Raw genomic sequence first — 15928 nt, 5'->3', positions numbered from 1 at the left:
CAAAACATAATCCACTGTGCTAGCCCCATGTCTATGAGGAAAACAAGTGAACCCACTTGATACTGGAAATCTCTAAAGGCCATTTAAGATGGCCAATCCATGTGTAGTCCCTGTGTCTATCAGATGTCCCCCATATCCAGTGTGCTCGTCATCCTGCGAACATTTGGCCAATCCCATATCATTAACATCCAATTCTCAACATTTTCTATAGGGTATCGTTGAAAGCTGTCTGAGATTGGCCCATCCGGGCATTGAAGTCTCCCAGAAGAATGACATCTCCACCCTTAGAGAACTCCCATGTGTCCTCATCGAATATCATGTAAGGTGATCGCCCCTTGGGCGATGCATAATGAGATGTGTAGGGGGCAAAATAGCATATTGCAATGTATAGTGGCCTTCCTGTCTCCGCTCTCACTCTGACCCATAGTGGCTTTCTCATCTCTCTGACCAATACAAATGAGGGGCTGAAGCTCCTCCTTGAATAGTACTGCCACACCTCCTGACCCAGGTCCTCTTTGTGTTGATCTCACATCCCGTCTACAAGTAGTCTCCCAATGGTATCCCGTCACTCTAGGTAATGTGCCACCAAGAGTCTGATGCGCCTTCGAGTAAAAAATAATGTCTCTTCCCTTGAAGCTACCCTCAAATGCGCCCACATCTAGCTTCATTGATCCATTACAATTCCATGGCACCATTTTAAGATTGGTCCCATGCAGTGCGTCTTTCCAAAACCATTACCCTCCCTCCCTTATAGAAAGCAATTTTCCCTTTCTCCCTTGTTGCCTTGATCTTTGGCATTAGCTCTTGCATGTGTGCTACTTGTGTTAGAGTGAGGTCATCACCCAAAAATATCCCAGCTTGCTTGAGTGTTGGTCTCTTCTTCAAGAATTCCTTCCTAGTTTCCAACATTGTGGGTTCAAAAATGCCCATGTGCTTCAAGAATTCCTTCACTTCCTCTTCTATTTCCCAGCGTCTTTGAGACCTATAACACACACATGAAGGGCTCTAGTCTTCCTCTTTTGCTCCTCCTCAATTGTCATATTGATGATAGTGAATGTCGGTGTGGCTTCTTGCATCTTATCTTTTCCTTTCTTTGCATCCTCGATCCACTTTTCAACTTTATCCACCTTCTCTTGTGTTTTGAAGAGGTGATGTCACGAGGACGTGGCAAGTGCTAACCTTAGTTGTTGGTTTCTTTCTGATTGGGGCCCTCTTTTTGAAGTCACAAATGGTCGGACATTGTGTGGCCACTGTAAAATGGCCGACGGCCGAGAGTTTCACCGGGGAAGGGCAGGTTGTCTAGGCTCAGTCCAAAGTCATTTAGGCCCCTCGCTACACTTATAAGTCGGTGGGTACTAGGAAATTAACTCAAAAGCGGCAAACAAGATACTTGGCGGCACCTGGTGCACTTGGCAAGCTCATCCCAGCTGGGGGCGCCCATTTTGAGAGAGGGGGCTGATTTTTGCTCCACAGTGTGCTACAGTGTGTGTGTGTGACTAATGGGTGCAAGTGATCACAGCTTTAATGGAAAGCTTGCCTTCTCCCTTGCTCTATGTAGCACGACGTTTTTCTCTCGCGCATCTCTCTCTCCCCTTGCACATATGGTAATGCCCCACTAGTTGGGCTTCTCAGATGACCATGTACAGGAGTGGGGGTTTTATGCGCGTTTGCAAATGCAGGAGCCTTTTGTACAGAAACCGGATTAGCTAAATTAGTGTTGCTAATCTCCTTCAAGTACATACAGTTCCATTGCGAAGGAATGCGAAAACGGAGACTTTTCTCGCGTGAAAACTCGTCTGATTTAGAGGGGAACTGACCCATTGCGTGCGGGAGCATCTGACACACGCGTAGATGTGTTCGCTCCCACAAAACGATCCAAAACGGAAAATTACAGCCTGCTGTGTTTTTCTGCAGGTTTAGGGTTTTGCACCTAAACTGCAAGCCATTGTCAGGGGAGCCTCGAGAAAGCCGTGGGATGCTTAAACAGGGCTTTGGGCACCTGACAGTGACAAAAGAGGGAATTACAGCATGCTGAAATTGACCTGCAGCTCACTGGAAAGCTTCCATACCGCAAGGAAAAGTGTCCTTGACGTGTACTTTTGACCTACATGGATTTTTGCGTCATTATGTTGGCGAAATTGGATCAAAAACCTGCAATTACAGCCATGGACAGGTTTGGACAGCTATGAAATGTCTCTCTCTTTTGGGCTACACAGATGCAAATTGGGCGAGCCCACCTTTATCTATGTGATCTACTAGTGGCAATTACTTCTTCATAAATGGTTGTCTTGTTTCTTGGACGACTAAGAAACAACGTTGTACTGTAGTTTCTACAACTGAGTCAGAATATGTTCTTGCATCCTTGCAGTTCGTGAGATGATTTGGATTCGACAAATGCTGGTTGGTATTGCGCAAATGACCCTACAATTGCGAGAGCTTGAGGGCTATCCACAGAAGTGATCGGCACACGAATCAGAGCGCAAAACAGAGAATTCAACATGCTGTAATTTCTCGCCAGGTTTTGTAAAGTGCGTGGAAAGTCATCGTGTACTTGGGATTTTGTCCGTGGAGACTTCTAGTGTGGTTATGTTACCGAAATCGGGTTAGAATAGAGGAATTTCAGCCCGATAAAAGTGGGACAGCTTGTAGAAGTTTACAAGTTTTTCTCGACTTTAATAAGAATAAAGAAATACTGAAATGGAGGCCAATCTTTGGGGTCTACAAGGTGTCGTTGTCTGCTAGGTAGCGCTTTAGCTACCAAGTCGTGAAATCTCTTGAAGTGTTGAATTCCAGCAACAGATTTTTATTTGCAAAGTTTCTATGTGTCCTAAAGTCTAAAGTAAAGTTTCGGGTGAAAGCCAAAGTCTACCGTTACGGGCCGGTTTCAGGTGCTCCGCCCATGAAGAGGTTGTTCGTGCCTTCTGATCTTCCTCTTCCCGTAGAGTTTTCACCTCCTCCGTAATGCTTTCGAGCTTTTTTATCATTGAGGGTTGATTTTCTCCCTCCTTTGCGGGGGTATTTTTACAAGTTCTCCCTCAAGTGCTTCGATCAATGCATCCTTTTCATTCATGCGTTTGACCATTTTTTATTTCCAGGACTCAAAAGCAGCATGTGCATCCTCTAATCTTTGTTGCATCATGCATTCATTACATTCACTTCTGCCCTCACTCTAGTCTGCATTTTGGCCTTCAATGATGCGTACTAAGGAAAATGAGTCCTTTCTCGTGAAGACACTTGGGCAATTTAGGATGTCCCAACCAATCAAATAAATAGTGTATCTCGTCGATATATGCACGGAGTGTTTATGACCACCGTTCTTTTTTTCTGGACTCTGTAGCTTGGATTCACATTCAAGCCGCGGGATCACAGGTTTAGGATATCTGGGCTCAAAAATTCAATTTAAGTGGTATTAAAAGGTGTTTGAAAAGGCAAAGGTTCCCAGAACAAGCCTTGCTGTACAATGGCTTTTTGATATGGTGACGGTTTAGCAGCTTTTGTCTTGCATGCTGAAACATACAAGGTTTGCACCAATGCCATAATACCCAAAGGTTCTGTAAGCAGGCCTTGTTGCACAAAGAAGTGGGAAGTGGTTTAGCAGCTCCTTGCCTTTCATGGTGCAACATGCTAGGTTTGTGGCATGAGTTTCAGTAGTCTTCTTTACTGAATGTTTATCTGACAATTTGTCTTCAAGAAACTATGATGCTACTTGCTAAAAACATGTCAATGTCATGGTGAAAATAATACCTTGTAGAACATATCATCATATAGTCAACGCTTCTACCTATTTTCTCTTGCAGCGAGAAAGGAACTGTTTATTCTACAAGAGCATACCAGATTCCAGAATGTTCCCGAACAGCTGTGGGAAGCCCGCTTGTACAGGTGGAGGTTCTTTCTGGAGAAAGAAACATGCTGCTGGCAGAACTTGATTTTGTTTTCTGAACTGCAGATTTTACCAATTGCTCCAGGAGAACGAATAACATCAGTCAAGGCCGTTTCGAGTTTCAAGGAATCTGAATTTCTGGTGATGCTGACCTCTTTCGGGTTTATCAAAAGAACACCACTTCCCATGTTTGCATCAATGAGATCTTCAGGAATTCTGGCCATTCAGTTGGTTGAATCTCTTACCCTACTTTGTTGTGAATGTGCTTGCATAATTCGGGTTTAGACTAGCTTGAACTGTTTGCATGGATGATTTATGGATCAGGGAGCTGGAGATGAACTGAAATGGGTGAAACTTGCTGCTGAAGGAGACAGCATAGTGTTGGGCTCAAGGAATGGAATGGTCTTAAGGGTGTTATGTGATGAAGGGGTGGTATGTCAATTATTTTGTGCTTTGTTGGGTTCAAGTAAAGATGCTGCGATTCTTGACTAAAAGGCATTTTTCTTCAGTTCCGGGCTACGAGAAGAACAGCTCGAGGAGTAAGAGCAATGAAGATGAAAAGCGGGGACTCTGTGAGTACCATGGATATTGTACCTGCTTCACTTCTTCAACAATTGGAGTAAGTCAACTGGCAAGATGGATCAATTTCTTAAAGTCTGTGTGTTTACTGGGCTGTCTTCTTGTTTCTTGGAAGCTTAAAATAAAGAGGTTGTGTATAGATATTTTCACAATTTGGATATGACAATTAGCTCATTTATGTCAGGAAACTCGACACAACGGCACCTTGGCTTCTTTTTGTCACCCAAAATGGTTTTGGCATGCGTATACCATTGAAAGAGTTTCCTGCAAGCCGCTTAAACAGAACTGGTCTTCAGGGGTGCAAGGTAAACAATATTCCTGTACAGTGGACGTACTTTCGACGATTCTTGACAAGCATCAATGACATTTTGTGGAATACTCCAGTTTATGCAGCAGGATGATAAATTGGCATCTGTCTTCATTGTTGACAATGCTGTTTCAGGTACAAAGTTTTGCTTTGTCATGCTTTTTGGATGGGATAGTTCAATGTGTGACGTTTGTCGTAATTTGTTTCATTCTTATTTCTCAATTCGATGACGTCTGTAAACAATTGCAGACAATGGAGATATTGAAAAGGAGGTGGTTTTAGGTAGTCATGGTGGCATACTGAACAGAATGAAGCTGAGTCAAATACCTATACGAATACGAAGAAGGGGAAAGTGAGTAATGCTTTTGCATCTAAAAGCAGGGAAACAAGCGCCTGCTGATGTTTTAGTTAACAATGCATCTACCATGATAAGAAGTTTTTAATCCGTTTGTGTGAGTGATGGGTGTGCTTAAAAGGGGACGCTATGAATGTACTTACATGTATTTATGTTTGCTTTGAGGACCAATGGTTCTTATAACATGCCTCTTCTTTGGATCTAAACATGGTCACAAAGAATTGTCATATGTTACGTATTCTCAAGAACAATCCTCGAGGGTAGTTTTCACTAGCGGGTATAGATATTATCTCTACAGAGAGAAAAAAAGCCATTTACCACGAGTACTGTTTCGGTTATGATAAAGCTTCAGCCATACATAGATAACCCTTCATGTTGATGTTGATGAGTCGACGTGCATGTCTGCATGCAGGAATGATGTACCTAGATTTTTCTTGTTCATAAGATAATATGTGATTGCTAGTGGTTATCCAGTGAGGATCTCATATAACATGCATTTTGCAGAGGGGTAAAGCTGATGAGGCTGGAAGGTGGTGACAAAATAACATCTGTATCTCTAGTTTCATCAGTCGAGGAAGAGGAGGATGTTAAAAATGCAGTGCAACTTCAAGCAGCTGGCTGCTAAACACAAGCTCAAGAACACAGATTTTGAGAGCAGACTATCCTTGTATACTACTGTAGAGCTAGAAATCAGTGGTCTTGGACTATCTAAGTCGATACATTGTATAGCATTTTTGGATGCAGACTGGCAAAGGTCTGCAAAAATTTTGTAAGCTGTACAGCTAAAGCTACTAGTAGTCATCAGAAGTTAGTGCATTGTTTTGCCTCTCTTGCAAGAAACATTAACTGGCGACTTCATTGATTGCTCCAAATGTATGGAGAAGTTCAACATGCAGAGGGTATTCAGGTCGTTAAGTGAGTCTGGTCTCTTTGGTGAACTGGTAATGGTCCATTGCATCCTGTTGCAATGTGTTTTGAATTGAAAGACCCACGATTATGCATGAAGCCACTCTGATCATCCCATAAATAAGTTTTAAGGGTCAAAGGTTAACTCTCAGTCTCTTGTTAGTTTGGTTGACTCAATACTTTCTGGATTCAAACAAATCCTTCCTCTCATTTTGATATTTGGGATCTATGTGCCATGATGAAGACATCATAATCATGATTAAGGAGTCTTGATAGTTTTTTCTGTTTGAACTTTGGATCTATGTACGATGATTAAGGCATCGTATTTACTTGATGGCAATGATCCAAAGAGGACAATCCAACCATTCCAATTCATGTGTAAAGTGCGGCACATTTGCACCAAGTGAGATCTACTGATATGGGGCGCATTCTCAAGGATATCCTCCAAATATGTTTTGAACAATCAATATGGAGCAGGACATAATTTTTTGTATCTTGGATTTAAAAATCTTTTCATAAGATTTTGCGGTGTACACGTGATGAAATTTTGCTACTTTTTGTCAAGATAACATTTTAATTTCCCTAGCTTCTGCAAATACTAAATAACACCAAAGGTCTTAAGAGCTCATTATTGTATATAGGTGTATCAACTATACAAGATGTATGACGTTGGTGAGTATTAATATTTTGATGTCATTTATTGACTGTATCGGCAAATGTCAGCAAATTAGAGTGTAAGCAACAGTTAGGCAAGCCTCAGCTAAGCCACCTCAACATATGACTTGTTTCTTATCGGAAAAAAGTGTGATCGAGAGCACCATGCGGGCATGAGGGTTCCCTTTAAGGAACTTCTCTGGCCAAAGGTGATAGCCCTATGAATCTCTCCTAGCAAGTTTGATTACTCTTGCAAAACATGAATATCGCCCAAGTATGTTGTCAAACATCACATGTTGGGTCTTTTTACAAGAGGATTGAACGAACCATTGGCAGTTCCCAGGGTTCTCTTTTGTAATGTGCTTTCGACGACTTGCGTTCCCACTGTACCTTTCAAGCTGAGTTTTCAAACAGACTATAATGAAATATTGCTTGAATCTGTTCATTATACAATGAGGGAATTTTGTCATCAAGAACCCAAAGGCCAAACATGTGAGAAGCTTGGTTACATATTCAAGTATGGCAAGAAAATTTAACAGATTGTGGTCCTACAGAGTGGGAGAATGAGCTCGTCTACAAGTGAAAAGCCAAGACTTCAAAAAAATTAGAACAACTCATAGAAGCTGAATTATACATTCATATATGGCGAGAAGAAAAACATGTAGCGTTTTTTAATAGCAACACTAGATTAAAAGAAAACTATTCCATCTAGTAAATGCTTGACCATTGGCAAAACTCTCTAGAAAAATAGAGATCCATCACATAGATGAATAAAAGAGCTTTTAAAATAACTTAGCATTTTGTGTAGTATGTTGGGTAAACTCGTGTTGCTCACTCCAAGCCGAACACAGGCCCTATGTGCAAGTCATGGCATTCAAAGGTAAGTTAGATAAGCAATTAGATCAATACATACGACTTGTTCAAATATGCATCGAGATAGGTTTGTCATTGAAACAAGGTAATGCACACCCAATGATCTCCAATTGTTGGAGTTTGGACAAATGAGCTACATGTGTTTCAAGGGCTTGAGTTCTAAGAGCTTGCAACAAACCACCTTAAAGAGAAATTATCTATCATGTGTCTTTATTAAGCGTTTACAAATTAGTACCTTGGTCAATGTGCCATACATTAGAAGCATGTTTTAGCACATCAATAAAGCCTAGGTGTGATAATCCCCTAGGAACGACTAGGTGTTAATTGCAAGGGCTTGAGCTCTAAGAGTTTGCAACAAACCACCTTAAAGAGAAATTATCTATCATGCATCTTTATTAAGTGTTTACAAATTAGTACCTTGGTCAATGTGCCATACATTAGATTCATGTTCTAGCACACCAATAAAGCCTAGGTGTGAAAATTCCCTAGGAACGCCTAGGTGTTAAAACCACAAAGACCCACTTTGGACACCTCTTAGATATTTTCTTTGGACCCAAAAGAATAATTTCAAAATTTCATCCTTGTTAATTCCTACACGTGTTTATGATAGCAATACATTGTCCTATGACCAAAACAAGCCATATTTTTGCTTGGTTTTATCCTTCTACAGGATTAGAGTGTCGTGTGTAGCTTTTTCAACTCAATTAATGTTATGCGTAGGCTTTCAATCTTTTGGGCACTTTCTTACGGTTATGATCAAAATTTGGCCATGGTTGTTTGCTTCAAAAAAATCTACTAAGTGCCAACCTTCTACAAACACTTCTCTACTATGGCATGCAACATTGCATCTCTAGAGAGCCTATCTGTATCTCATTAATCAAGTCAGCAAGATATTACCACTTAGGCCACCTAGTTGATGCTTATCTTGTTGTTTGATTGCAAAATTTCCCTACCATGTCTTGTATTCTCGGTTCACTTTGCCTATGTGTATTTTTCAAGTATGCATTGTGACACACTATACATCATCAATTCGCATTTTGATTCATGAAGAAGATTGGCCGCTTGGTTTTGAGGTCCAAGAATTTGTGGTCCTTTCTTTTAAGCAAAGAAGCTAGGTCATTTAGAAAGTGTATGTTTCTTGTGAGCACATGGGATTATTTTGGAACCACGTGATCTATCATTCTTGGCAATCATGAAAAGTACTTGATTAAGTTGAGAGATGAACCTCAGGAAGACTTCATTATTTAGAATCTCTACTGCAGCTTTGAAGCGTTAGTTTCCCTAATTTATTGGACTTTTTCACTAGGGCGCCATCTATAGAAGTGGGACCAAGGAGCACACACGCCATGCATGGATAGAGTGCATAGCTTACACCGTGGATGCATCACCTTGGGAGTGGAATCCATAGCTAGGGTCAAGAGGCTACACTTGATTTTAAAAGTGTGTAGCCTAGCACACCACAGATTAGGATGTGATCCGTCAACGTCTGGCCAAGTGTATATATGCAAAGTCAATATTATATGCATAGGACTCCTATGGTTGGATGGTAAGCCTTTAGCAATGCTCCTAGTAAGAGAGCTCCATGGTGGAGAAGAAGAAGAAAAGTTTAAATATTATAGGGGAATCTGATATTCTAGAGGCAACGGGGATATCCCAATCTACCAAACCTGAGTGATAGAAAGGCTATTCTAGTTTCCTCTTCCAAGGGGGGTTTACCTTTTTAGAGAAGGGCTCAAAAAATACTACCCTTCCAAAGAATTGTAGGAACTTTGAAATAATAGTTGTATGCCCTTACAATTTGACTTTCAGAAGGAAAAATAGTGTCACGCTTCAAATTTCAGGGCTGCTTACAATGCTTGGCTATTTTGAGGTGTTCATTGATGACCATTCACCTCTCACAATTCCATAATAGTTAGTGTATATATGCATACACACATACACACTATTATAAAAGAGGGAGGGATTCCGGCCCCCTCCCCCGGACACATGTTGACTTCTCCTTGCTCCGGTAGTGTACCATGCAACTCCCCGGCTACACGAGAGAGAGAGAGAGAGAGAGAGAGAGAGAGAGAGAGAGAGAGAGAGAGAGAACAAGAGATAGATAGCATCTTCTAAGTAAGAAAGTTCAACAAGTTAATTAAAAATCAAAATCATGCCTTTTACATTAAGAAAGAAAAAAGATATAAATATAAATATAAATTATGAAGAGATATATATATGGTCCTTAGCAAATATCCTTTGTGTGTGTGTGTGTGTGTGTGTGTGTGTGTGTGTGTGTGTTGGGGGGGGGGGGGATGGGGGCACGCACGTGCACACGTAGAGACAAGAAAAGAAAACTCATGAAATGAGAGAAGTAACTTTCTAAAACAATGGATCTCGAAATAATTAATACTACCTTTTTTGGGCGTGCAGAAAGAGCAAGGCTATAGAGATGCCTTCTCTTTTTGCTGACTAAAATAGAGAAAAAGTTGAGTTATATTTTCAAGCATTTTTGATAGGCCAAAAACGCTGATTGGCTGAAATAACATAGTGAGCACTCATTTAAATGAAGAGTGTAAATCGAATGATGGACATGTCTTGAGTTTTGAAATATAAAATGATGCTCATTTACCAAGAAAAGGATTTTGGGCTTTCTTTGAAAGCATGAAAAGTTGAAAGCCTTAGAGGTTAAATGATAAAGATTTAGCATAATAGGTGGCTCCACAAATCCCAAGAGTCACCTTTTCATTTTGAGAAGTTCTTTCACCCCTTTAAACTTGAGTTGATAGACTAAAGTTGTCATTTTTGTTAGTTCAAGTTTTAAGGAAGTATCTATCATTTAGAGCTTCAATCTTTAAAGATCTTCTATATATATTTTAGAGATTTAATCTCTAGAACTTTTAAAGTAAGGTCTCCAAAATGAGGACTTGGCTTTTTTTTTTTAAAAGGCAAAAGTTTGAATTAAAGAAAGTGAAAAGGTTACATTTTGATTTCTAGGTTTGAATAAGGTAGCAAAATTTGGTGATTTGGGTGCACACCAGAATGGCCTGGTTATGAGCTCCGACCTCACAAAATCAGGTCATCAATAAAGAAGCTAATCTTCCAAGTCTTCTGTATCCATTTGCATACTTTAGTGGTTAGTCCCCACGAGGTCGAGCACTTGCTAAAAAAAATGTAGGTCTTCAAAAGCCACCCTGCAGCCAGAGCAAGTATCAATGATGATCTCTCTAGCGGGAACCTTAATCCTTGTTGGAATGGCTCCCTGCAACACCTTCCATATAAAATACTTCATGTAATCTGGCCATTTGATCTCCCATAAGGCATTAACGCTTCTTTGCCATCGCTCTTCCGACCAACTTTTCTTCCATATTTTGTTGAGTGGGGCAAACCAGTCTACTTTGTAAGCTAGCTCATAATTGTATCCTTGGTCATGGGGAGCAAGAACACTCTATATTTTGGCCAATGCCAGACTTTCCAGTCTAACTCTGTCCCAAAGACATGGTGATGCAAACAGTACTTCCATGACTGTTGATCAGAAGTATTTTGTATAGGCCCAAATTATGTTGCTGCACTAAAAATTCCACATCCTTCCAGGAGAGATTTCTATCATCCCAAAGGTGAAAAAGTTTAGAGTTTCCTTTGATGCTTACCTGGCGGGCAACTTCCCTCCTAAAAGGGTTCAAAGAACTTCTAGGGGAACCACTGGCGAGGGGAGCCTTTGAAATATTTTATCTTCTCCCCCCATTCCAGGGTTAAGGCCGCTTTGTTGCAATTCTGTGCCAGTTACCCTGTACTATCGTAAAGCTTAAGGACCGTCCAAAGAGGCACCAAAATCTTTTAGTGCATTGTGGCCTCTTTCCATTTTCCCCCTTCGAGGTAAGCTATGCTTTGCTTATCATATCCTAGGCCATGATGGCCCATTATTGCTTTTGCTCCGCTAGCAAGATGACAAGCTTCGCACACAATGCTTTTGCATGAAGAGTGGGGTCCAAGACCCCAGTGCCACCTTGTTTCTTTGGTCTTGCTAACCATTCCCATTTCCCCCATTGGCAAGGGGTCGTGGTTTTAGTGTTTCTCTTCCATAAGAATTGTTTGATAGGCATCTGAAACTCTTTCCAATTAGCTTTGCTCAGCTTAAAAAATGGCAATGCGAACGAAATGTAAGGGATCATGAAATCATTGATGACAGTGACTCTACTATGGAAGGGGAGGAGCACAAAATCCCATCTTCTCATTTTGCCATTAATATTGTTTAGGACCTAGTTGAATCGTTGCTTATCCAAAAAACCCACCCCTAGAGGGGCACCCAGGTGCCTGAACACAGTGCCCTTGCTAATAACTTCCCCAGACCAATCCGTTGGCTCGAACAAGTCGCTTTCACATAGAGGAATTACTCTTGACTTCTGAATATTGCACATGGATCCGGAAGTCATGGAAAATAGTTGTACAATCTCAAGTGCCCTTCTTAGCACTTTTAGTTTAGCTTTGAGGAACAATAGAGAATCGTCTTGAAACAGCTTTGCAAGCAATTTTTTTCCCCCAGGAAGTGAAAGACCTTGAACTTCCCCTTTTGAAGCACTGTCCTTGAGCAAAGTTACCAAAGGGTGAGAGCCAATAGCAAAGAATAGTGGAGCAAGGGGGAAACCTTGTTTGATCGATCGCTTGACCTCAAACATACCCACTATCTTATTGGTGAAGAGCACCTCATAGTAGCCTCCCTCCCCAAGAGTATGCACTATCTCACACAGCTTGCATCCAAACTTAAAAGCCTTCATGACCACCGCAATGTAGGACCACAAAATTCTATCACAGGCCTTATCCAAGTCAAGTTGAAGGAGAACAATTTCTTGCTTGGTGAAAGTCGCGTACTCTATACCGACCATGGCTACCAAGATGTTATCATATATAGAACGTCCTTTGATGAAGCCATGCTGATGAGGAGTGATGACTTTGTTCAAGATTGGAGCCATCCTTAATGCCACAAACTTGGCAATGAGCTTGTACGCCACCATCATCATTGAGATAGGATGCCAGTGTTTTAGCAGAGACCAACAAACCAATTTGGGAATAGGTTTGACCAGCCGTTTTCTGAGGCTGAAGTCCAAATGCCTTTTGATAAGAGCCCTATTCGCCATCTTCACTAGTGGAATTCTACGATCCTCCCAGATTCTTTGAAAAATTTGACTGTAAGCCCGTCCCACCCCAGGGGACTTTTTCTTCCCCATTGCCTGCAAGGCATACTAGCATTCATCAATTGAAATTGAGCTCTCCAATGCTATCACTTCAGTGGGTAGCACACTACACTTAACATTACCAAGAAGTTGGGATTTTGTCTCTTGAACCTCTTGTGAGCATACTTCCGGCTCATTAATAATTTGACTAAGATAGTCATAAGCTTGGCCATAGCATTCGCGTCACTTACAACGTTTCCCTTCTCGTCAGTGATTGCTGTAATAGTATGATTTATGAAATCTTAAAAGATATCATTTCACGCTATCATGCTTCTTTTTAGAGAATCAAAAGAAAAAAATCAAACATATCAAATGGATCATTCTCTTTCGTCATCATCATTTGGGACTTAGTAACAAAATACATAAGGTCATAATAATGACATGTGGACCTAGTATACTCAAAATGAGATCAAGGTGATATGCCTAGCTTCATGCAAATTTTAAAGGGATTGAAGAATTTGGACCCTTATAACAAAGAAGGGTCGCAACCAAGTGGCCATTTGATTAAACAAGATAACTTACAATATTTGCTATACTTACACACTCTCATACACATACTTGCACATAAGGCATGAGTGTGTTTTCTTATGCATATAGGACAAGAGAGGGTATAAATTCCCACCAAATACATGTAATAATATTTATGAATAAAAGCACCATTTGCATTAGACACAAAATGAGTATAGCACAATATTCAAACCATTTGTACGCATCAAAGGTGTACCATAGAATTGACACTTCTAAAATAAACGCCAATGTTTTGAAATTGGAAAGCATGTCGTGTAACAGGATTGAACACAAATTTTTGAAAGGCTGAGGAATCTGCCTTCACCATAAATCCTCCACTAAGCATATAGAATGGATTCAAATCCAAATTAATGCACAATTAAATAAATATGGGTATTATGTTACCGTGCAAATATATATGATCGATTATAATCAAATATCATGCCCTCAAGTCCGTGTACTGAGAGCACATCTCAAACTGGGGAAGATGCTATGTCATATGAATAAAATAATGACCTTGTAAAACTAAAATTGAGTCAAGCGTTGATGCTCAAAGGTTTCTGATTCCTAATGGGTCACCTAACCCATTATAGGGAATCTGCACCGGATTCCTTCTCTCTTTCTAATGAGTAAAGAATCCCGCAAAAACGCGCTTCCTTTCTCTCTCTCCTCTGCTTCCCTCTCTGCACGGGATGGAGCTTCCACTCAGCGCCGCCTCCCTCTTCATCCTACTTCATCCTGCAGCGCTCCATGTCTGTAGCTGCCATCCTCAAGGTGTAATGGAAATGGCCTATGGACTTTGAGAGTAGCGGAATTAGGAAATCAGGTGAATCACTTTTGTGAGATTACTTTGTGAGCATAGCGGGTGACCTTAATTGATGGAAGCAACATAAACATGGTACTTAGTTAACTTGGCATGAACAATACTTTTGCAAGAGAACATGACAATAGTTTAGAGAACATGACAATAGTTGAGGACCGGATTCATACGGAGCCGGTCCCCCCTCCAATAGGCATTTGTATTATAGTTTCTCCCATCAAGAGAGACTTGGTACAATACAATCTTTGTGTTCCTTGTGACCTAGGTGATGCAATGAAGATGGAAAGCTTCATGCATCACAAACATAACATAAACTTTGTAGAAAAAATTAACTATCCCAAGCCTCAGTCCCAAGGCCTCAAACACCTTCGAAAGTGGAGAGAGCTAGCGGGGAATGAGGATACGGAAGAGGAAGAAGAAACATTCCATAGGGAAAAGAAATAGTTCCTCACTTATCATCACTCTTCTTGCTAGTATACATAATATCATAGTTTTGAAGATGGAGAAGATGGCAAGCTTAAGCATTGAAGCATGACTCTTGGTTGGATTTGCATTCCATAGCCAAGAGTGTTGGTGTAGGCTCTCACTTCTCACAAGCTTGGATAAGGAGGTGAAGTTCCTCAACTTTCATCAAGTGAGAATGATCCACAAAATGAGTGTGTGTATCCCCCCCAGCCCCCCCCTTGTTTGCTTGGGGCGGGTTGTAGCTTTTACACATGTTTCAAGCTCATTGGACCCCTCTCCCTCCTAGCCAATCATGTGCAGCATGCGTTTAAGTACATGGGTAGTCTTTGGACAAGTGTCCTCCTTACCCCTGAGAGAGAGAGAGAGAGCTTGAAAATATCTAGATATTTGTTGGATTGAACTAGAAGCTCATTGGACCCCTCTTTAGCCCAACCAATAGAATTCAAGCACACCATGTGGTTAAGCATAGGGAGAGTCTAACATGTGTCCCATGTGCCCTTTTAGAAAAGGGGTGCCCTTTGGGTGAGTGGAAGGTTGTCAAAGATTCCCCTAACTTTGGGACTTTCATGCATAGGAAGCTTCTCAAGCACCTTCCTCATTAAGTTTGTAGGGTCTCTTTTTGACTCAAGCACCTTACCCCCCCATGCATGGGAAGCTTCTCAAGCACCTTCCTCATTAAGTTTACAGGGTCTCTTTTTTACTCAAGCACCTTACCCCCCCTGCATGGGAAGCTTCTCAAGCACCTTCCTCATTAAGTATGACAAGCACCTCAAGTACCTTAGTCATCAAGCATGACAAACACCTCAAGGACCTTTGAAGCACTCACCTTAGTCATCAAGCACGCACCTTAGTCATCAAGCACGACAAGCACCTCAAGCTTAGGTCGGGTTCCCACCTCAAGCTCAGCCCTAGCTTGCCTAAGGTCAAAGGACTTTTAACAATAACTATTGGAGTTATTTAATGAAGTTAACCCTAAGGTGTTTTAAGCTCCATTAGATGCACTATTGAGATGTAACCATCTCTCCTCTTGGTCTCTTGTTGAGATAAATCTAGAAGTACTTATTGCACATTGCTCTTTCGTAGACCGTTTCCTCTTGGACCCCTATTGAGATGCAACCATCTCTCTCTTTGGTCCCCTATTGATATAGGTTTAGAAGCACATGTCTATATTCCAATCCTTGTTCTCGTTTATTATCCCATATTAAATGATCAGTTTAATGTGAGAAAAGCATTTGGATTGGTTGGATATTAGATTTTATGACACAAGGTTATCCTTCTAAATGGGCTACTCCCCCCACCTCCACGTTCTCCTCCTCCTCCTCCTCCTCCACACACCCCTATCCGATGCACCTCTCTCTCTCTCTCTCTCTCT

General features: G+C 41.1%; 1 protein-coding gene across 2 annotated transcripts in view; it reads left to right on the top strand.

Moving 5' to 3' along the window:
• Positions 1 to 6178, top strand: part of GYRA (DNA GYRASE A) — a 213230-nt gene extending 207052 nt beyond the window's left edge. For both annotated transcript variants that reach the window (XM_086501947.1, XM_086501948.1), the window contains exons 19-26: positions 3798 to 3879; positions 3947 to 4111; positions 4205 to 4312; positions 4390 to 4499; positions 4644 to 4764; positions 4844 to 4901; positions 5016 to 5118; positions 5626 to 6178. In XM_086501947.1, the coding sequence (XP_086358073.1) occupies positions 3798 to 3879; positions 3947 to 4111; positions 4205 to 4312; positions 4390 to 4499; positions 4644 to 4764; positions 4844 to 4901; positions 5016 to 5118; positions 5626 to 5746 (868 nt within the window). In that variant the 3' untranslated portion in view covers positions 5747 to 6178. The remainder of the gene's footprint in view (positions 1 to 3797; positions 3880 to 3946; positions 4112 to 4204; positions 4313 to 4389; positions 4500 to 4643; positions 4765 to 4843; positions 4902 to 5015; positions 5119 to 5625) is intronic.
• The last annotated feature ends 9750 nt before the right edge of the window (positions 6179 to 15928 follow it).

Source organism: Adiantum capillus-veneris, chromosome 26, assembly GCF_014529385.1.
Source record: "Adiantum capillus-veneris isolate H3 chromosome 26, ASM1452938v2, whole genome shotgun sequence".
Classification (NCBI taxonomy): Eukaryota; Viridiplantae; Streptophyta; class Polypodiopsida; order Polypodiales; family Pteridaceae; genus Adiantum; species Adiantum capillus-veneris.
This window is presented reverse-complemented; position numbering and strand designations above follow the sequence as displayed.